Source organism: Mus musculus, chromosome 3, assembly GCF_000001635.26.
Source record: "Mus musculus strain C57BL/6J chromosome 3, GRCm38.p6 C57BL/6J".
Lineage (NCBI taxonomy): Eukaryota > Metazoa > Chordata > Mammalia > Rodentia > Muridae > Mus > Mus musculus.
The window spans coordinates 145,539,581-145,563,566 of NC_000069.6; the positions used below are offsets into that span (position 1 = coordinate 145,539,581).

The window sequence follows — 23,986 nt, forward strand, 5'->3', positions numbered from 1 at the left end:
TACACACGTCAACCATCAGACTGAGTGTGAGGACCCCAATGGAAGAGTTAGGGAAAAGACTGAAGGAGCTGAAGGGGTTTGCAACCCCATAGGAAGAACAATATCAACTAAACCCCTGAGAGCTCCCAGGGACTAAACCACCAACCAAAGAGTACACATGAAGGGACCCATGGCTCCAGCTGCATATGTAGCAGAGGGTGGCCTTGTCAGACATCAATGGGAGGGGATCCCCTTGGCCCTGTCGAAGCTGAGTGCCCCAGTGTAGAGGGATACTAGGGTGGTGAGGTGGGAGTGAGTATGTGGGTGGGGGCGCACCCTCATAGAGGCAGGGGGAGAGGGTGGGATGGTGGGCTTGAGGAGGGGAAACCGGGAAGTGGGTAGCATTTGAAATGTAAATAAATAAAATAACCAATTTAAAAAAAACTGATGACATCATAGGGAGTTGGTCCTAACGGAATAAAAAGAGAAAAACTGTTGATTGAAGAAGTAGAAGGTATAAACAGGTAGAAGCTGAAGTGGCTGAGAAGGTTGAATTGGAGAGCAGGTTAGGGTGGATAGCCTCGGACATTAATGATTGGAGTAATGGACATTGGAATGACAGGAACTGAGGAGCCAAAGCATAAGTGTTCATGTGAGTTAAAACAAAATATCAAGAATGAGATTATACATACATTTTCCTGAAAGCAGTAACAAGACAGACGCTAACATATTGAGTAGTTGCCCTGAGAGATGATAATAGATGATACAGTAGGATGGTGATCATTTCAGCATGGACTGCTTCAATGGAGAACAGGTGTAAAAGGTCTGGATGCAGTGCAGGAGCCACAGCTTCCCAAGCCCAGCACTAGGAGGCCAGGCAGAATGAAAGAGCTAGAAGGAGAAACGATGCCCTCAGGCCAGAGCCAATTTTAAATTAGAGCCTTTGGGGTCACAAAAGACATAAAGCACGTAAATAAACCATCGATCATGTTACCATGAAACTCCCATCCAATCACCATTGTGTGACACGGTGCCTGAGTTCAAAGCTTGGTACCACGCAGACAATTAAAGCTAGGTGGATCGTCTTTTATTTAGACAAAAATGGCTCACACCGTAGGAGGGGGAAAATCTAGAAGAAATAGTGAGAAACTTCCTTCCACCATCGGGTGCCAGGGTCAGCAGGCTCAGCAGCACATCCCTTTGCCCTCTGAGCCAGCCATCTCACAACAGGCCGACACCTTCTCAGCCTATCTATCTTAAAGTTACAAAATGTCTTTCAAATTGGTAGGTGCTTGAAAATACAGTTCTGGGTAACACTTTTTGTGGGTATATCTTTCATTCATTCACTAAATGTATATATTTACAATCAGCTATGTATTTTAACAGATAAGATGTGTTAACAGGCATCAATGGGTATCTATGTAAAAACCACAGCTCTGAACTTAAAGGGAATAAGAGGTAGTTTGTCCTGGGGCCGTTCTGAGTGACCATGGCTGAGGGACTCAGATTCAGGTCACCTCAGATTCAATGTTCCAATGTGGAAGCCGTTTTATAAAGTTTTCTAAACTTTTCTAGTTTTCTGTAACAAAGAAAGTCATAAATGGAGGCAAGTTTGCAATACCTTGGTGTGTGCATCAGAGAGGTGGGCACTGTGAGAGTGGAGAGCTCTTCCACAGGCTTAAGATGCTGTCTTGTAGCATAATTACCTTCTGGCTTGGTGGAAGCTAATGGTCTGCTAAGTCAATGGATTCTAAAGGTTTCTATCTGTTAGTCACAAGACATTAGTCCAGACACAGAGGTGGGCAAGGAATGGCTGTTCTCGAAAGGTTAGAACTTGCCCAAGAGCAGGAGATTAGCATCTGGACATGAATACGCCAATCTGCCCCCTGTCCTGAAATTCTAATCAGTCAACCAGTCCCTGCAGACATAGCTTCTGTCCAGCAGATGTTGTTCATAGGTGTGGCGATACGTAAGTTCATATAGTTTAGTATGAGATTGAAATAACTTTGCGTTTTGTTGTAAATCGGTAGGAAAATACTGGATTGACCCAAATCTCGGATGCTCTTCAGATGCCTTTGAGGTTTTCTGCAACTTTAGTGCTGGAGGCCAGACATGTTTATCTCCCGTTTCTGTGACAAAGGTGTGTACTGAATGTTAGAACCTATGCTGGTGTATTGTGTTTGGTAACAGGATCTTTCTTAATGCCATCATATAATTGCTCATTTTCAAGAGTGAAATTTAAACGTGATCCTTCACCATTCTCTATCATATATGAGAAATACTTTCATTGTTAAAAATATTTTAAAGATTTATTTTCACTATACATAGAAATGTATGTCTGCATATATATGTGTGTGCAACATGTATATACCTGATCCCTGGAGGGGTTAGAAAAGATTCATAACTTCAGATCCCTGAACTGAAGTTATGAATGGTTGTGAGCCACAGTCTGGATCCTGGAAATTGAACCCAGGTCCTCTGCAAGAGTGTCAGTTGCTCTTCACCACTGAGCCATATCTCCAGTTCCAAAAAAAAGATAACTGCCGTTTATCTTGGCAGTTTAATTGTGTGCTGTGTGCTCCATGGATCTTGTTTCTTCAGCTCTCTAAAGTGTGTACAGCACAGTGTCGTGTTTTTAAACCCGCACAGACCTTAGACAGTCTCCAACCAGTTGCGCTGTTCTGATGAACAGTCTACAGCCACAACCTACAACTTTGTTGAAAACTGTATCATCAGTAAAGGAATCTTTCTACAAAAGCTTGCTGCATTTCAGTGATTAGCATAAAACAACCTCCTACAAAAGTTCACTGAATGCTATTTTTAAGTTGCAAGATTAATTCTGAAAACGCACTATTAAGAGTGAATGTGGGTTTTGTTTCATATAACAGTAACAGTTACAAGTATCTTAAAAACCCAAAGCCTGGTTCTATTTATAACACCTTGAAATCAAAATTGTAGCTCTTTTTCTGATGAAACTGGCTTCAAATGTTTTCTCATGTGTTAGCAAAGAGCTAGCACATATGCCTATCATGTGTTCTGCCCATCTTTAGAAGACAGGAAGGCGTGGTCCGCAGCTGGTTTCTGTAGAGCCACTCCCCTTCGCTGAGCGTGGCTTTATAGTTGGAAATCTCAGAGGAAGGAGCACTGCTCTGCCCCTAGAGGATCCGTGTTCTCCCAACACAGAGAGGCAGACACACTAGTATAGTTCTCTGTATAAAAAACTTGTCCACACCCTTGCCCTCAATGCCCCGGAAGTTGCCTGAGGATCTTCAGACAGGTTTTTGTAGACAAGAAATAAAAGAAGGGAAATATTGAACAAACGAGGTAGGAACAGTGAAGAACAATGTGTTGCTTCCTTGACTGAAGCGATGATTGTCCCGGTGATAGGTAGTAGAAAGAGCAGCAATCAGGAACGTGTGTGAGGAACACCCTGGACATGAAATGACAGGCTCCTGAGGGGCTTGCTCCACTCCGTGGGACAAGGTGGAAAATTACCATTGTCATGCTTTTTTTTTTTGGGGGGGGGGTTAGTTTTGTGTGGTGGTGTGTGTGTGTGTGTGTGTGTGTGTGTGTGTGTGTGTTCAGCGTGAAAATTTATTAATGTTGAATAGTAAAACTACTAATACCAGAGCCAAAACAATATTAATAAATACATCCCAAGAGAGTTACAGTCAAGGTTTTGAAAAGAAAATAATTGTTGACTGCTTGATCAGGCTTCAACAATTACAAAACCTACCAAGCTCAGCCTCTTAACATCCCTGTCAGATGGGTGCTACACCCCCACATAATCAACAGGCGACCACGGCTGAGCAAGGCTGGTACCCGGATCATAAAAGCAAAGTCAAATTACTTAAACTTTAACACTCCTAAGGAGTACCCTCCCATGCTTTGGTCCCGGTACGTCAATTTCACACTTATTTTTTCTCTTCCTTGAGTTTTTCTTTGTTATTTTGTTTTGATCTGCTTTCGTTGTGATTTCTGTTTTGACATTGGTTTTCCTTTTCTCGTGCTTGTGGTCCTGGGGTTCAGATGTAAGGCTAACGGGCTGCTAAGCCAGCACTCTACCACAGAGCTGAGCCTCTCACTGGGGGTTGTCTCTCTCACTGCTGTTGCTTTGCTGTCTTCTAGCATCATTGCTTCCTAACTGATAGTTTTCTAGTTTTAAATTTGTAGGTGAATAAAAATTCCTTAGTAGCAATCACTTCAACTCACATTGTGCCTGTATCAGATGGTGGTGGTGGTGGTGGTGGTGGTGATGGTGATGACAGTGATGATGATGATGATAATGATGATGGTTATTATGCTGACAGTGATAATGATCCTGGTAATGATGGTGATGGTGGTGATGTTGGTGATGTTGGTGATGTTGGTGATGGTGGTGATGTTGGTGATGGTGGTGATGTTGGTGATGATGGTGATGTTGGTGATGGTGGTGATGGTGGTGATGGTGGTGATGTTGGTAATAATAGTGATGGTGGTGATGGTGGTAATAATGGTGATGGTGGTGATGGTGGTAATAATGGTGATGGTGGTGATGTTGGTGATGGTGGTGATGGTGGTGATGATGGTGATGGTGGTAATGATGGTGATGGTGGTGATGGTGGTAATAATGGTGATGGTGGTGATGTTGGTAATAATGGTGATGGTGGTGATGGTGGTGATGTTGGTGATGTTGGTGATGATGGTGATGGTGGTGATGGTGGTGATGGTGGTAATAATGGTGATGGTGGTGATGTTGGTAATAATGGTGATGGTGGTGATATTGGTGATGGTGGCAATGTTGGTGATGTTGGTGATGGTGGTAATGATGGTGATGGTGGTGATGGTAGTGATGGTAGTGGTGGTGGTAACGGTGGTAGTGGTGGATAGGGAAAAAGAAACATTTACTTCTCTTTCCAGATGTGGGACTGGCAGTCAGATTTGCTCTCCAGTGTTTGTCCCTGAACTGTTCATGTTATCAGTTAAGCTTTGTTGATACATTGTTTCTCTTAGTAAACATTTCTTTCTGACTTACCATTTGCTACTACTTTAGAGTTTGGCCAAAAATTAAAATTCCTCAACCAAATTACTTTTCCCAAAGCTGTATCCTATGCTTTGGAACTCACACCAAATTAATTTCAAATGAAGATTATAATGAAACAGATTATAGCATCATGCCAAGAAAATAACAATTATTACTGTATTTCGGGTAACACAATAAAAGTTATTTTATTATATACAATAGCCTAACAGTATGCTGTGGTCAGGTCACAGAGACTCACAAAAACCTTTTGTCAACGTCCTTTCCTGGTCCCTGCCCACTGGCACCACCTTGGTAGCCTGATGGCAGTGTTTCTGCCCTGATAATCAAAATCACAGGTCTTCACTCCCCCACCAGGAACCAGCAATTAAACCTTTGCCGGCCAGTACACCATCTATTGGCATGCAGATTCCAAATTTCTCAAGCGGCCCTTCCATAAGTTTCCCCTTATCATATGTTTCTAAATCACCGTATGTTATGACGTGACTCTTGTTTCTATGATACTAGTTGGAGTTTGGAGTCAGCAAAGTACAGATGAACTTTCTTCACTTGCTGAGCTCAGAAGCCACCCACACCATCACCATTCACTGTCTAAACACCCCAAGGTGGAGCAGCACATGGGCGGATGGTCCAGAGTTGCCTATTAGTTTCAAAGGATGGAATGGTCAGATTTTTGAAGAAAATACTCTACTTGAACCACAAGTCCTCTCAGATGACTGCAAGGTAAGAAAACAGCACTTTTAGAAATGTGGCTTAAAATGAGGCACAAAGAGCTTTCCTTACAGACTGAGTGCTGTTGTAAAGTCCCTGGCATACCTATGTTTCCCATAAGCAATCATCATATATGTATACATATGTATATACATATGTATGTGTGTATATGTACATATATATGTGTGTATATGTTTATATATATTTATATATACATATACATGTGTATATGTGTATACATATATACATATGTATATGTATCTATACATGTAGATACATATATATATCATATTATATCTGTATCATATATGTATCATATTTGTACCTGTATATACATATACAGATAGATATCTTATTCAAATTTTATTGTGTTAATAGACAATATCGGATTTTTGTTTCATTTTCTGAAGCCGGGTCTCTCTATGAAGTCCTAGATATCCTTGAGCTCATTATGTAACCCAGGTTGACCTTGAACTCACAGAGATCCACCTGCTCTGCCTCTGTCTCCCAAGTGTTACTATGCACAGCTTACTCTTGGATTTTTAATGTCTTTTTAAAGAATTGTTTTGTTTTTAAGGACTTTTTTTTATATGTATGAATGTTTTGCCTGTATGTATGTGTATGCACTGTATAATGTATGTGCCTGTATATATGTATGTGCACTGTATATATTATGTGCCTGTATATACATACGTATGTGCACCTTATGTACATTTGGTGCCTTCTGAAGTCAAAGTGAACACTGGATCACCTGAAGCTGCTGTTACAGATGGTTGTGAGCTACCATGTAAACACTAAGGACCAAACCAGCATCCTCTGCAAAAGACACAAGCTTTCTTGACTCCTGGGCAGCCTCACCAGCCCCTCATTTAACTATGTGTATGTGTGTATCTCTGTGTTTGTGTATGCCATGTGTGGGTGAGCACCCATGCAAGCTAAAAGAGAGTTTTAGATCCCCTGGAGCTGTCGTTCTAGGCAATCGTGATCTGAGGTGGGTGCTGAGAGCCAAGCTCTGCCAGAGCAAGCTGTGCTCCTTTTTATTATCAGTAATCATTCCATTTGTTTGCATCTCAAACGATATCCCATTCCCCGTTACCCCTCATCCCATCTCCCCCGCTCCTCCCTCCCCTTTTCCTCTCTGAGGTGCTCCTCCACCCACTCATCCACTCCCGCCTCACCGCTCTAGCATCCCCTACTCTGGGGCATCAAACCTCCACAGGACCAAGGGCCTCCCCTCCCATTGATGTCAGACAAGGCCGTCCTCTGCTACAGTTTAAGTATCTGAAGCCATGGATCCCTCCCTGCACACTCTTTGGTTGGTGGTCTAAGCCCTGGAAGCACTGAGTGGTCTGGCCAGCCGATGTTCTTCCTATAGGGTTGCTATCCCCCTCCAGTATGTGCTCTTAGCTGATGAATGATCTCTTCAACCCCTACTTAAGGATTTTTATATGTAAAATGTTAATGCATTGATTTTACTCCTTGGGTAAAATAATTGCATCTGAATAGATGAACAGATGGATTGGAGATCACCTGGTCAAGTGACTGATATTGCATGCACATAAATATATGTATTTCATGTTTTTGAGCTCTAGATCTCACTGATGGGTGGGAGGGAAGTCATAGAACTGTCACTTTATTTGATTTTGCTAATTCTTATACAAAGATTAAAGCAATTGTGGACTGACTGCCCCTCTTAATATTTGACTTTAGCTCACATTTTTTTCTGTTGAAATGAAGCAATAGATACTATGGCAAATGTAATGGTATACATAATTAATTGTTTCATCAATTATTTTAAGTAGCTTCATTTCCTGCCCTGGTGTATAATTAAGCCCATGATTTTGCATCTCTTGCCGTTTCTTGGAGACCATCTTTTTTCCTTTCACAGGTAAATGGTCAAAAGTAGATTTCTCAGATTCTCTTTCTTTGAAAAAAAGCATTGTCTTAGGGTTTTACTGCTGTGAACAGACACCATGACCAAGGCAACTCTTATAAGGACAACATTTAATTGGGGCTGGCTTACAGGTTCCGTCCATTATCATCAAGGCAGGAAACATGGCAGCATCCAGGCAGGCATGGTACAGGAGGAGCTGAGAGTTGTACATCTTCGTCTGAAGTCTGCTAGCAGAATACTGGTTTCCAGGCAGCCAGGATGAGGATCTTAAAGCCTACACCAACAGTGCCATGCCTACTCCAACAGAGCCACACCTCCTAATAGTGCCACTCCCTGGGCCGAGCATATACAAACCATCACAGTCAGTATCCCCAACAAATTCATGCAACCTTTACTCCTTCCCAGAGATGTTCAGTGGCTCGTTAGCACCTCTGAGACATAATCTAAGCATCAATGAGCTCAACACCAGTTAGGCAGGCCCCAACCTACTTTCTGGGTTGGACTTTCATTGGCTGCTATTGTATCCTATGGCCAAACTGATCTACTTATTACTTTACCAACCACAACAACTCCTACTAATTATTGAGTTCTATGTTGTAATTGGCCATTTAGTGCATAAATTATTTTATTAATCTTTACATTTGTAAAGAAAAATTAGTCCAAGACAGGCTTGGTTGTACACACTATAAACTTAGCAGTTACAATGTGGGGACAAAAGGATTAGGCATTCAAGGCCAGCCTTGGCTACCTGAGACATCTCTCAGACAAACAAATAAGATGTGAGGAAAGTCTAATTGCCTAAATTTCCACTGCCATCTTTCCAGGTGGTGTTCCCAGCCCTGTGCTAGGCCAACGTCACAACTGAATACTTCACCATCTGTACTTGGTCCAGGACATTTGCTGTGGTCGCCTTGACTTTCCATTGTTGTCATGTTTTCTCTGCAGGACAATTCTCAACTTCTCTCACCATCTGGAAGTTTCTGGCATTCTTTAAGACCCAGCTAAATTCTGAAGCTCATAAAACATTTCCTGACTTCTCTAGCAATAAAGAATTTAGTATGCACGTCTGTCTGCACCATGTATCTTGGCCTCACTGTACACACTCTCTGATTGTGTGCGATATCTTGCTCTTACTATACAGAGTCTCTGTCTGCACATTGTATTTTGCCCTTAATGTAGGCAGGCTCTCTCTGTGTACTGTGTCTTCTTACCCTTACGATACATGATCTTTTTTGAATTACTTATTTATGTCTCTGCTTCCCAGTCAGATTGCTAAGCTATTTACTTCAGATGTCAGAACTAATTTAGTCACCTTTGTGTTTCCCACCCATGGTAATAAAATCAGAAATGACAGCTCATTCAGTTATGCTTAAAGGGCAGCTGCACGTTCAGTGTCTGCTTGACAAATTAGTGAAAGCATCTCACAGTCTCTCCCAAGTTCTAGGTCTGGTTATCATGGCAACCTTAGGACAGCAGACAAATAACATACTGGTGAACTTCAATGGTCTTGGCTTGAACATGAAGATATTAGCTTAAACAGTCACTAAAGATCCTTCAGATTTTAAAATTCAGTCCATGACAAGACTCTGAGCAAGTAACTTGGCTTCTGACTAAAAAGCTTCAGCAATCGTGTGTCTCTGCTCTCTCGTGCTGAATATTTAACACGGAACATTTCATGACAGCTTCGGACCATACCATTTATCACAAAGAGCAGACGCTTCAGTAATGCAAGAAGCAGAAGGCTTAGGAAGAACAAAGAAGAAAGTCGTACAAATAGAAAACCCCAGAATTGGAGAGGGGGCGGGAACTCAAAATGACTCGATATGATTGTCCTTTAACTGCTTCTAACTGAGACAATCCTAGTTATCTGCTACTAATAGATAGAGACTGTGATAATCAGTCCTCTTTCACTCAAGAAAAATGACCACCCTGAAGAAAAACAAGGAGAGGGAACTAGCAAGATGGCCAGCAATTAAAGTCCTGCTGCCAAGCTTAACAATGAATTCTAATCACTGGGACCCATGTGGTAGAACAGAACTAACTCTCATTGGATTTCTGCTGACTTAACACAGACAGACAGACAGACAGACAGACAGACAGACAGACAGACAGACGGATGGACAGACAGACAGACAGATGCATGAAAAAGGAACAGAGCCTTATTGGGAATCCTGCAGACTTTTAACTCCTGTCTGCTACAGTGACCCACAGACATCACAGGCAGAGGTTGGCATTAGCCTCTGGCAGGAAAATTGGAAGACAGTGCTATTGCAGAGAAAGGAAGCCTGGTATCTTCACTTCTTTTCCTGATGCTGTAATAAAACGCTCTGGCACAAGCAACTTAAGAAAAGGTTTGTTACGGGTCAGAGCTGCTCACATGTATTCACAGTTCCAGGGAACGCACACATGCTGGTGCTCAGCTGGCTTTCTGTCTGTCATATGTAGTCCAGGATCCTCTGTCTAGGAAACACTGCCAACCCACCGTGGGCAGGTCTTCCCGAATCACTCAATATAAAACAGATAATGTCCTACTAATGTGATGGGAGGCCAGTCTCCCAGATGATTCCTGATTCTGTTGACAGTTAACATTACCACAATGGGTCTGGTGGTGCAGGTCTGCAGCATTAGCCACTCAGGAGACTGAGGCACAAGAACCACATGCTCAAAGCCAGCCTGGGCAGTTTGTTACCTTACCTTTAAGTATTATGTATGTATATATATATAAAAGGTGCTGTGTTAGCATGGAAGGTAGCTTATTAATCTAATCAGTATATAAAGGGTCTCAAGGTGTAGCCCAATGATTGAATACTTGCTAGCGAGTGGAAGAACTTAGGTTTAATCTCCAGTATGGTGTGGGGGTGGTGAGAAAAGAAAAGGGAAGAAGATACTGGAAAGGGAGAAAATAAGAAAAAGAAATATCCTAGACTTCCAGTTTTTGATTGGTAGTAATTACTATTTTATTTACCATTGTTCTAAATATTTTTTACTCTCTTTAAATCCCTTTCCCTCTCTCTCTCTCCCTCCCTTTCCCCCTCTTTCTCCTTCTCTCTCCCTCTCCCCCTCTCTCCCTTTCCCTCTCCCTCTCCTCCCCCTCATTCTCCCCCTCCCACTTCTCCCTTTCCCCCTCCCTCTCTTGAAATGGGTCTTTATACCCAAACTGGCCTCAGATTCATTAGTTAGTTCAAGCAGGTCTCAAATTTGTGGTTCCTTCCGCAGCTGCTGAGATTCCCATCATGCACTCCGAGAGCTGGCAACACTGTGTCCTATATCTGAAAGGATTCCCCATTATCTATGAAGGGTGTTGTTTGTGGAGCTCTGCCTTGGACTCCTTGGGAAGGCAGTTACATATGAAAGCATTTTGGTCTTGTTTTACAGATTCAGGATGGTAGCTGGCACAAGGCGAAATTCCTTTTTCACACCCAGAATCCTAATCAGCTTCCTGTGACTGAAGTCCAAAACCTTCCTCACCTTGGAACTGAGCAAAAGCGCTACATTGAAAGCAATTCCGTGTGCTTTCTCTAAGGCCCCCTCTAAGGTCAGCGGGGAAGCCATGCTGTTGGTCAGGTAATTGCAGAGGAAAATGTAAACAGAAAGGTATGTCGTTATGAAATGTAGGGGAAAGAAAAGGACAGGGGCTAAATCTTAAGAAATCTCAGGAAGAAACAATTTCCTCCCAAGGAGAAATGGCGGCATTTTTAAAGGACTATGATAATGTATTTAATTCTCTTAAATTTTTTTAATCGATCTGAGCTTTCATAAGGAACTCCCTAGAACTGAAATTGTATAGACTTGGAATTCTTGAGGGTTTCTTGTGCTTTCGTCCCATGAGACAGCTGGAGCTGCAGGGCCCCACGGAGCAGTACTGGATAGTGCTCCAAACGGTGGGATGTGTCTGTCTGAAACTTGCAAGCCACAGTCTGCAGCACCTTCATGTCCCAAACACTAAGCTGTGTTCAGGTCCCCCATGGGCATATAAAATCTTAGTGGTGCACACTACCTCTTTTGTGTTTCCTTTTGGTGTTGCTTGGTGCTGTCTCCCAAAACAGGGTGCTGTGGCTGTCATAAGACTATTTTATTTCTTCATCTTCGTTATCAAGAGTGTATGTACTGGTTACATCAAAAATATGTCTTAATTGTTAATACTTATTTCCATTTGTTTGGTCTCATGCTTAATAACAAGTAAAGTTATTTATGCAAGGTCCTTATTTTATTTTAAAATTATCTTTGTGCACACGGAATCAAAGCCAGCATGCTGTAACTCATGTGTATACACAAGAGACCGGGGGCTTTTCTTCTGTTGTTTTTCTTCTTTAAATTGCTGTAAAAAGTACTTCAGGCCACCTAAATCCAGTGGTAGGTTTGGATTAGAAACTGGTGTTTGTGATATACTGTTTTAAAACTCCAAGATCATCTGGAATGATATTCTGTATATATATATAAATATTGTGTAAAGTTTTAATCCAGCCAACCCTTTGGAAATTTTGCTGCTGTTTTAAATTATAAAGTGTTATATTTATGCTTTTAGAAAATATTTGCTTTGTAGTACTCAATGGTTTTTCTTTCACTGTTCTGAAATAAAATTTTATTGCTTAAAAGAATTTCATAGTCTTTGAAGCAACATCGTACATAAGGAACTCTTTTCCCACTAAAACTAAGCTCAGCCCATTCAGTCTTTCCTTGTTGTCAGAGAAAAATGTTAGTTCAATAGTAAAGAAGATGACTCTTGCTGTATGAACGAGCCTGTTGTTCATCTGTTACAAGCATACTGTTAACCTCAGCGAACCACATTTACCTGTCTATAATAAAGAGGTGCTTTAAATCATTTTGAATGATTCTTGTCTGTCTCCATTTATTACCATAATCATGTATTACACATAGCAATACAATACACATTGCCTCTGCAATTCCATACTACGTGTATTTTCAGCATTAGAAAATACATGATATGATTACTGAAGGGGCCTAGGGCTCTGTTTCCCATACATCTTGAAGACACAGTACAGAAACAGCAACAGTCTAAGAGATGTTCTCACCAAAGGGGCTGGGAAAACTGAATGGCCACCTGCCAGGACAGAGGGTACAGAGTTTCTTTCTTTGGTGGTACAAAACAGCTCACCTGGGATCAGAGCTAAAATGCGCTCTTGGGGGAAGTGAAGAAAACCTTCGCAGCATCTGATTTGATAATAATTTTGGAAATAATACCAAAAGCACAGTTAAGAGAAGATCTTAGATAAGTTGGACTACATTTAAAGGAAACTTGAATATAAATGACACTATCAAAAGTGCAAAGAAGCAGCCAGGCGTGGTGGCGCACACCTTTAATCCCAGCACTTGGGAGGCAGAGGCAGGTGGATTTCTGAGTTCGAGGCTAGCCTGGTCCAGGACAGCCAGGGCTACACAGAGAAACCCTGTCTCGAAAAACAAACAACAACAACAACAACAACAACAACAACAAAAAAGTTCAAAGAAGCAGCCCACAGGATGGTACAAAATGCTGGTATTCATATTTAATAGAGGGTTGGTATATAAAAAGTGGCTAATGCTATATATAACTCAACAACATTAATACAACCTAATCTTGAAAGAGAGGAAAGTGACTCAAAAATGACAATTTCCCAAAGAAGATGTGCCAAGGGCCGGCCGGTCAGTGAAAAGATGTTCATGGTTGGTCATCACTCGGGAAATATGACTCAAAACCACAATACAATTCTACTTTTATAGCTTTGACATTTGTCCCCAGTTTGTGTCGTGGGACTCTAAAACTCTCTAGATTATGGGGCATTACGTGAAAAAAGAAGGTCTTGTTATTTGCAGTGAGATACTTAAATTAACAGGTAATAAATTGAGTTTATGCCGATGAAATGATTTAGGTCAGGAATTTTAAAAATGTCTAGGGCAGGATCCTGCTCTATAGCCCAGGCTAGCCTAGAAAGCCTATAGTCCAAAGAGGTTGTAAACACACAGGAGCCCTAGAACTCTTATAGTCTATGGAGATTTTGAACACATAGAAGTCCTCTTGCCTCAGCCTCCCCTCCCAATTGCTGGGATTACGACTGCCTGTCACCAAGCCCAGGTGGTGGTGGTGGTGGTGGTGGTAGTAGTGGGGAACCTGAACTAGCCTCAGGATGTAGCTGATTAAAAACAAAGGGGTAGGGGGGCTGATAGTGTAGTGTAAAATGAATAAATAAAAGACAAAGACAAAGGGTTGGAGCTGGACCTTCCAGCACCACCTACATCACTCAGGAATAAAGGGCAGGCCTCAGCCATTAAGCCTCTATAAAAAATTAAATAATAAGCTTTCTCATTGGTAAATATATCCACGTTCTCAGAAGGTTGCATGCCCGGGGAGGGCACAGAAGCCCACATCATATTTTATCCCTGCCTGTGCATCTTTTTCGAATCCTTTAACAATAAACAGAGATGGAAGCCAAGAGTTACCTTAAGTTCTGGGAACCATTTACCAAACCTGAGAAAGGAGATGTGATGATTGCACAATTGTCATTGGTTGATTGAAAGTCCATGTGACCTAGAACTTACCGTTGGCATCTGGAGTGAAGGGGCAGAGTAAGGGTCTGAACCCACAAACCTGTGGAATGTGATGCTAAACCCAGGTAGTGTGAAACTTAATCATTAGACACCCAGATTGGTGTCTGGAGACTTTTTGTCAGTCCTAAAAAACACCCTAGAACTTACAAGAGTAGGTGTCGTTGAGAATATGAAATAAACAGAAATAAAAGCAGCAAGCATTCGTTAGAACTCAGAGGAACGGAAATGATCGTGCATAACTAGTGGAGATATAAAAATGCTGGGGCCACTGTGGAAAAATTTTTTGTGGTTCATCAAAAAGTCCTGAAATTGTCATGTCATCTGGTTTCTATCCAAAGCAAGAAGCAAGCAGATGTCTATACGTTAGCACTCAGAGAAGCATTATCCACAAGAGCCCAAAGCTGCCAACAACTAAATTGTTAACTAGTTGATGTGCAAAATATGGTACCTGCTGCCTTAAGATGCATGAAATGCTGATATATGCTACAACAGGGGTGAACCCTGAAGTGAGGTTAAGCCAGGTATAAAACAACAGTTATGGCAGGATTCCAGTTATACGGGGGATCAAGAGCTGACCAAGTCATCAGACGCATAGAAATCATAAGATATTAGCAATCGGATGGGAAATATCTTAAATATCTAAAGAGAGATACATTAAGAATTTGGTGGCACACGCCTTTAGTCCCAGCCCTTGGGAGGCAGTGGCAGGAGGATTTCTGAGTTTGAGGCCAGCCTGATCTACAAAGTTAGTTCCAGGACAGCCAGGGCTACACAGAGAAACCCTGTCTCGAAAACCCAAAAAAAAAAAAAAAAAAAAAAAAAAAAAAAAAAATTCTCTCTAGGGTGATGACAAAGTCCTGAAGAGACTAGTGCTGCTTTTACCATTTAAATATGCCAACACCCCTAAATTGTGTACTTACTGATTCAAATAACAGTTTGTTATGTGTGTTTCATATGTGACTTTAAAAGGGACCATAGCAAAGATGTCTGACTTGATGTTTGAAGAAAATAAAAAATGTTTTCAGAGGTTGGGTCTAATAAGAAAACCATATCCAGTAATTGAGTTTGACTCTGCAGGCTATGCCAGTTCTGGACATAACTACTTATTTCAGAACCACAAATGATAAGTGACATTTCTAGGAAGCATTTAGAAATACATAAGAACACACAGAGACTGATCAAGAAAGATGGGGAGAGGAGAGAGGGAGGAAGGGAAGGGAGGGAGGGAGGCAGGGAGGGAAACGGGTGAGAGAATGCCTGCAGAAGTAACATGCATTATGGTTCATATGGTCCATTTGATTTATTTGGTTTTGTTTTCTGTTTTGGGTTTCAAGCAGGAGCTCATGATAGTCCATACTAACCTCAAACTCATTATGTAGCCAAAGCTGGCCTTGGGCTATCCTCCTGCATTTTATGTACCAAATGCTAAGAACACAGATGTGCACCACCAAAGGTTTTAAGTTGTATTACTGAAACATTCAATTCAAGACAGATCACCCTAAGTACAATCGATATGTGTGGAAAAATAGTTAATCGCATGGTGAAGGCCAGCTGTGTGATTCAATATACTTCTGTGTTCATGTCTCCATTTTTCCATTGTTAAAGTGAAGATAATAAAAGTACTGCTCTCATGTAGTTGATGAATGGATTCAATAACTTGGCGTAACTGTTAGTGCAGAGCTTGATACAAAATAACATACGATATCCACTGCTGCTGCTGTCCACATCATCATTAAAAACCCAGCCAGTCTGCGGTTATAACTGTAGAGAGTACTGAATCCTTTCATGAAAATCTGTGTAAAAGGAAAGAAAGAGACGATCCCCTCTTGTGAGTACTTACTCATTTGCATGGTGGAAATACCTCTATCGTGGTACATTTCAGCTAGGAATCTGGTGTTGCTGAACATAAATGAAGTCAGGCTACCCATAAAATTTTCTTTGTAACTGTAAATATATTTTATGTGTGTTCAATCCTTTTAAAATGGGACATGCCTGTTTTTATCAATAATTAAGAAGTTGCTTTCTGACTCATTCTTAGCCTTTTAATTCTTTAAATATCTGATTTATGTGCACATGTATGTGCCTGGGCGTATGTCTGTACATCATGTATCTGCAGGAGCCTGGGGAGATCAGAGGCGGCTTTGGATTCCCTGAAATTGGAGATATAGATGGTTGTGAGCCACCCGGATGTGGGTGCTGGGAACTGAACCCAGGTCCTCTGCAAGAGCAGTAAGTGCATTTAGCTACTGAGCCATCTAAATTGTAAGATATCACAGATTTTTACTGTGATATAAAACTGGAGAAATGAAGCCTCATTCAGTCCAGACCTGTGCACTCCTTGTTCGGGGTATTTGGAAAGTCACTTTGTTTCCGCTACTGAAAGGCTGCCATCTGCCCCTCCAGTCAGTGTTGGGAGGGAGGGAGGGTACAAAAGTCTTCAGCTCTGCCTACACGTTTACCTCTGCCCGGTCTATGGCTTTCATTTTGGTGCTGTGTGTATAGTAGTTAGTCTCATTCACCGAATCTGGTTTCCTGTTGGTAATCGACATTGCCAACATTTGCTGTTTGTGTTACCCAAATATTGCTATCCTGGTTGAGTTCACGCTATGGATTAATATGACTACGCATGTGACATGTGACAGCCATGCCAAGCCAGTTCCAACACAGTGCCTGTGCCCTTCGGTTTCACAGTTTAACTGGGCACGCCCCTTTTATCGCTGCAGTCCCGCGGTACTTGCCCGGATAGAGTTTGTTTTGTTTGTTTTCTTTGTTGCTGGTGCTCCAGATTTCTGATCCTTGCCAGAGAAAAATCATGGGTACATGGATAGACTTCTGTCCTTTGTTTAATCTTAAGTGCTTTGCATCCTTTCATTTAGATGTCTTTTGTGGGCAACATATAGGTTTTTTCTCATTGTTTATTCTCCCTATTCCTTCCCCTTCCCCCTGCCTCTGTGAGGGTGCTCCCCCACCTACCCACCCACTCCTGCTTTATCGCCCTAGCCCCACCCTGGATCATCAAGCCTCTACAGGACAGAAGGATTCCCCTCCCAGTGATGCCTGATAGGGCCATCCTCTGCTACATATCCAGCTGGAGCCATGGGTCCCCCACACACACCTCGCCCCCCATGTGTACTCTTTGGTTGGTGGTTTAGTCCCTGGGACTGATCAGTTGATATTGTTGTTCTTCCTATGGAGTTGCAAACCCCTTCAGCTCCTTCAGTCCTCTTCCTTTGGGGTCCCCGAGCTCAGTTTGATGGTTGGCTGTGTGCATCCACATCTGTATTGGTAAGGCTCTGGCAGAGCCTCTCAGGGGACAGCTATCCCAGGCTCTTGTCAGCAAGTGCTTCTTGGCATCAGCAATAGTGTCTGGGTTTGGTGTCTGCAGATGGGATGGATCCCTAGGTGGGGCAGTCTCTGGATGGCCTTTCCTTCAGTCTCTGTTCCACGCTTTGTCCCTGCATTTCCTTTTGACAAAAGGAATTCTGGATTAATATTTTTGAGGTGGGTATACACTGGATATAGTCTCTACAGGTTCTATATTGCCTTTGTTGGGTATTTCAGCTAATGCCCTTCCTGTTGGGTCCTGGAACCCCTTGGGTCCCTGGCATCTGGAACTTTTTAGTGGCTACCCCCTGTTCCCCCTACCCCCTGCTACACACCTCCGTTCAATTTCCTGACCCTCTGTACTTCTCCCCCTCCTCTTCCCATATCTGAACTGCTCCCCCTATCTCTCCCCCTCCTCTCTCCCTCCCAGATCCCTCTCTCCCTCTACTTCACAAGATTATTTTCCTCCCCCTACTGTGTAGGACTATAGCATCCACACTTTGTGCTACAATCTGATAATTTTAGGCTCTAGTCAGTAATTTAATACACTGTTATATTCATATTTGCACCCGCTCTCTCCACATTGTTTTATTGCTTCTTACCTTTAACTTGTTTTTTTTCCTTCCCTTTCTTGCTTTCCTTTTTATTGGTAAAACATTTTTATCACTCCAGTTAATCTTTTGCAGACAATGGTGAGCCACCATGTGGGTTCTGGGAATTGAACCTAGCTCCTCTTGAAGAACAGCCAGTTCTCTTCAACATTGAGCCAGTTCTCCAGCTCAACTTTTTCTTAAATCTACTTACATCATCTTCTTAGATTTCAAGACCTTGGGGAAATCCTCTGTTTCTATCACTGGGCTTATTCATCAAAACTGTTTGAAAGTCCGTAACTGGCTATCGCAGATGATACCTGCATATCTTAATGATCTCTCTCTCTCTCCCTCTCTCTCTCTCTCTCTCTCTCTCTCTCTCTCTCTCTCTCTCCATATACATCCCCCCCTTTGGTCTCCTGGCATGGCTAACAATCCCTTGATAAATAATCAGATTCTACATGTAAACCACAGCAGAATCCGTAAATGATAATCCATCACCCCTCAAAGAGAAAGTCAGATTACTTCTGACAATTGGTCATCGTCAGTGACAGGTCCTTCTGAGAGCTGATTCTTTCTCCAGTTTTTGTTGCTTGTAGTTTTTAATTCCCTGTTTTTGATTCCCTTCACACCTCAATGGAAAGCTAAAGGTGGTTCCCGGGACTCTACATCAACCTTGAACTCCAGCTTCCATCCCTTGGCTTCCTGCTCCCTCCTCTCCAGCTGCCAGCAGCTCCGGGATGCCTTCTGCTCGGCAGTTTCCCCCAGGGAAGAAGGGATGGAGTCCAGCTCCCTTCGGTTATTCCCTCCTCTACTAGTCCTTTACCCTGGCGACTTGGAACCATCACTCAATCTGCCAAACACCTCATTTTTTTTTATATCTGTACAAGTTTTATAGTTGTTCTCAACAGTAGGTTTGGTCTCATATAGGCAATTTCATAATAATTAGAAGCAGATGTTTCTTTATCTGTAATATAAATAAATAAATAAATAAATAAATAAATAAATAAATAAATAGTGGCCTCAGGTCCATGTTCTAGTAGGGATGGCAGTATCAAGCTATAAATTATCACAACTTTCGGTGAATATTGACTATCTCCAGGTAAAATAGTGAGTCGAACCTCGAGTACTCCAATCACACCCTGATACTTAACATACTTTAACAGGACACATGCCAGCCTTCCTGCTTACTGCTGTCATATGTGATACATATATGATACATCTGTGTATTTCATAAATCTAATGAAAGATTTCAACTTATTATAACTTTATGGTAATTTATTTGTAAAAGGTATTTTCTCTATTAAAAATTTGGTTTCAGGGTTTTTTTTTAAGACTTATTTTATTCCTATTTATGTATATGTATGTCTCTGTGAGAGTATATGCCACTTCTACCCAGGTGCCCATGGAGGCAGGGGGAGGGCGGTACTAGATCTGCTAAAGCTATAGTGATGGGCATTTGTAAGCTGTATGAGGATACCAAGAAAGAAAAAAAACAAAACAAAACAAACAAACAAACAAACAAAAAAACTGGTCCTCTGGAAGATCAGCTCCCAGCTGCCGAGCCATCTCTCCAGTCCTGTTTTGCTGTCATCATTTTTTTCCGAGTTTACTGATGTCCTTGGGTCTCCAATTCTGTAGTAAGAAGCCAGCCATTTCTCATGTCGTTGTTCCCCGCTCTAAGGCAGTACTTTCCTTGCAGTATGTTTTCATCTCCCTTTGGTTTGGGGGAATAAATCCATGTCACTGCTTTGTGGAAGTACTATCTGCAGTTTCATAAACTTGGGTCTAAAAAGCAGTCTGTATACATTTTTCATCTACAGTTCCTTATGCTTTATTTGTACTTACATAGAAACAGCATGAATATCCAAACCAAAATACTTATACACATAAACTCATAACCATTGGCCCAAAGTAAAATCTGTACATTTACAAAATATCCTATAAACACATCTTCCCAGGGACAGAGCAGTTTAGTCATACTAAACTACAGCCAGAATGACATGGCAAGGTAGTAATTTTTCCAATTTCCTTTATCTTTAATAACTTTTTGTTGTTACTAAGTATGTGTCATATTTGTGTGCTGCACTGGGTACACACACTCTACGATGCGTCTATGGTCAAACAACTTTCAGAAGTCAGGTTTCTCCTTCCTCTGTGGACTCCAGGCATTAACTCTGGTGATTAGGCTTCTGTAGCAAGAACTTTTACCCACTGAGCCACCCTGCCAGCTCTCAAATACGCTCTCTATCCAGGCCGAACTAGCACCAAGTCAATAAACCTTAGTTTGCTTCCATGCAGAAGATTCTATTTGAAGTCTTCGCCAAACCTACTTCACCTCAAATGAGACATAAATGTGGTTCTCTGTATACAAAACAAACAGGTTTGTGGTTGCTTGCTTGACAGCCTTAAAACAAAGGAAAGGCTGGTGGTGGCACAGAAAATCTCGAGCAGTTGGGTCATGGTGTTGCATCAGGCTCCTGTGAATCTTCACACTGTGTGCGAGTTCATCCCTTGCAGTCAGGCAGGCAATGTCTATAGTTTCAAAAGTCTGGACTAAGTTTTCAATGTACAGTGTGCAGCCCCATTAAAGTTTCAAATTTTCCTTATGACTTAGGTAATGATTGCCTACTAGAGGTAGGGATAATGGAGTTGTTTTCATCCCAGCCTGGGTACACGTTATGCAATGTGTGTGTTTTGGATTCAGAGCCTGGACTAGTTCAGAGCCAAGCTGGGAGCACAGTGCCTCTATAGAGAAGCGACAGAGGGGACGTCTGAATGATCATCTCAACTGTACCAAGGAGTAGGATTTTTATGACTACATATAACCACAAAAAAACATTAGTAACCACACATTAAAAGATAATTTTATTTTATTAAGTATCTGGCTCAGGAAAAATTTACAGTTCAAAGGCAAGGAAATTTCTCACTTCCTGCAGCAAGCACTGGAAAGCCAGTTTTATAAAATGGGTACTTTTGACAGAGGGGTGGTGCCCTACCTCAACTAGTACGAGGTGAAAAACTTTATTTGAACTTTATTATGTTCTATCCAAGTTCTTTGCTTGAATATTTTCAACTTACAGAAGTTAGGCCATTTTGTAACACAGATGTCAAAATACTACGTTTTTAAAATTCACAGTTAAGAGCCATGGAGATGGCTTAGTCAAGATGCCTGCCATGTAGGCACAAGGACCTGGGTTCAGCTCCCAACGCATAAATAAAAAGTTAGCTATGGTGGTGTGCACCTGTAATCTAAGCCCCTGTGGGCAGAGCGAGGAGTATCCTGGGGTTCACTGGTCAGCCAGTCTAGCTCATCAGCGTGCTTAGGTTTCAGAAAGAGACTACATCTCAAAAGTAAAGTGAGATCCATAGAGGGAGACACACGATGGTGACCTCTGACCTTTGCACTCATGATGAAGGGGAGAACCACACAGGAAGACACACGATGTTGACCTTTGACCTTTGCACTCGTGCGCCTATGTACATAAAAGTAATCAGTGATAACAAAATCCATTAGCTAAAGTGTTTTTAGTATTCCCAAATAATTTACTACATAATTCCATGCAGAAAAACATAAAGTAGAAAATATATATTTCTTTTAGGTCTTCCTACAATAAGAGTACACAAGGAAAAAACTTAATGAGTAGATACAAGTTTTTAGTTTAATAGTTATCAGTTAAAAAGTAAAAAGGACTGGTTTTATGGTTGTCGTTGTTTTGTTTCATCTGAGACCAGGTCTTATTATATAGCTCAGGCTGCCCTTGAACTCATAGAGATCCACCCCACTCTGTCTCCTGAGTGCTGGGATTAAAGGAGTACACACCCTGCCAACATTCCACATACATGGGGGAAAGGCTCATAGGACACTCAGTTCCCTTTATGCAGGAGCTTATGGTCAGTTGTCCATGCTTTGCTGCTCAGTAAGAGGTGTGAGGTGTGTGTGTGTGTGTGTGTGTGTGTGTGTGTGTGTGTGTGTGTGTGCATGTTTCACAGCCTCAGGACAATCTCAGTGTGATCTTTCTACCTCCAGCTTGTGGCTCAGGATGTGAGCCCTCAGCTTCCTGCTTCTACTCGCGTGCCTGCTGCTTCCTGCCATGTCTCTGCCATGACAGACTCTTACCTTCCAAAACCATAAGCCCAAATAAACCCTTTCTCCTCTAAGATGCCTTGGTCATGGTGCTTTATTACAGCAACAGAAAAGTAACTTAATCCACCCATGGTAGCAAATACTTCAGAAAGTAGAGATGAAACTGGAAAAAACACAGGGGCCATGATATGGGGGCATTTGCGGGGTTATTATAAAGCTCCAATTCATTATCCTAAGAGCAAGAATTAGACACTGAAGGATTTGAAAGAGGCCACTGAAATTATCATACTATGATCCAAAGTGAGGCCAACCTTTTCTCTGGAGAATGAATTGAAAAAAAGCCAAATATTTACTTATTAGGTTAAAAAATTAATAGATGAACTAACAAGTTTAGATAACTCTTATGTATCAATTTCATGTTAACTGTGTATAATTAAATTTGAATTTTAACAGCAAATCTCAATGTATCACCTTCTTTTTTTTAAAGATTTATTTATTATATCAGACACTCCAGAAGAAGGAGTCAGATCTCATTACAGATGGTTGTGAGCTACCATATGGTTACTGGGATTTGAACTCTGGACCTTCAGAAGAGCAGTCAGGTGCTCTTACCCACTGAGCCATCTCTCCAGCCCAATGTATCACCTTCTAATTGAAATATAATACCTATATGCTTTCAAATTCTCTAATAGCTTCATTTAAATAAGCAAAGAGAAGCAGGTAAAATTAATTTCAATAATATATTATCTATTATATCCAAAATAATTTCAATAAGTAATCAACATAAATGGTTTTGGTAGGGAGGAGAGGTTAGGTTTTTTGGTTTTGTTCTATTGGTTTTTCAAATTCTGTGTATCCTTGTCTATCTAGAACTCATTCTGTCAAACAGACTAGCCTCAAACTCAGAGGTTTGCCTACCTCTGCCACTCAGGTGCTGAAATTAAATGTGAGCACCACCAGTGCCCAGCACAAAATATTATTAACTAGATAATTTATATTACCTTTTGCATTAAAATGTGTATTTTATGCTGAGAACCTGTATCAATTCAGATAAGTCATATTTCATGCACTCAGTGGTCACTAGGGAGGTGACTTAGTGAAATGTGTAGTTACAGCAATTTCACCAAACGGTTCTCAAATACAAGCAGTACCATTTTAATTCAAAGTCATGAAGGTCACAAAACCCTTAATGGTCCTGGGAACGTTTGAACCGTAGCACTGGCATTCATCTGTGTCTGCTTCACGGTGGGAGACACATGCAGCCAGCAGCCTGCAGCTGCCATGACTTCTCTGACATGGCAGACAAACTGTACACCCTCAAACTGTGAGCCAAAAGAAAGCCTTTCTTCCTGAAGCTGTTTTTGTCAGGAGGAGTGACTGATATAACCTCCATGACCATGGCAACCCTGATAAGGAAAGCATTTAAGTGTGGCTTGTGTATGGCTTCATAGGTTTAATCCATTGTTATCATGATAGGCAACATGGCAACACACAGGCAGACATGGTGATGAAAAAGCTGAGAGATCTACATCTGCATCCACAGAGAGCAGACAGAGAGACCGTCCCTGGCTTGGGCTTCTGAAACCCTAAAGCCCACACCCAGTGACACACTTCCTCCAACAAGGCCACAACCACTCCAACAAGGACACGCCTCTTAATCCTTTCAAATAGTACTACTCCTTGCTTACCAAGCATTCAAAGGGGACATTCAATGTTGACAATGGGAACATTCTTATTCAAGCTACCACAATCATCTAATGACAGGAAGGCAGAGAACCTGGTAGTTATTCAGTCAATGAAGCTGGATATCTCTGTGGTTTTTCAATCTGGTGTTA

General features: G+C 41.6%; 1 protein-coding gene across 5 annotated transcripts in view; it reads left to right on the forward strand.

Annotated features, from left to right (window-relative positions):
- The window catches only part of Col24a1 (collagen, type XXIV, alpha 1), a 259,542-nt gene extending 247,109 nt beyond the window's left edge, over positions 1-12,433 (forward strand). For 3 of the 5 annotated variants that reach the window (XM_011240232.3, XM_006502097.4, XM_006502098.4), the window contains exons 59-61: positions 2,010-2,119; positions 5,507-5,722; positions 10,980-12,433. In XM_011240232.3, the coding sequence (XP_011238534.1) occupies positions 2,010-2,119; positions 5,507-5,722; positions 10,980-11,126 (473 nt within the window). In that variant the 3' untranslated portion in view covers positions 11,127-12,433. The remainder of the gene's footprint in view (positions 1-2,009; positions 2,120-5,506; positions 5,723-10,979) is intronic. The other 2 variants (NM_027770.3, NM_001317733.1) reach the window with 1 other exon arrangement.
- Positions 12,434-23,986: the final 11,553 nt, after the last annotated feature.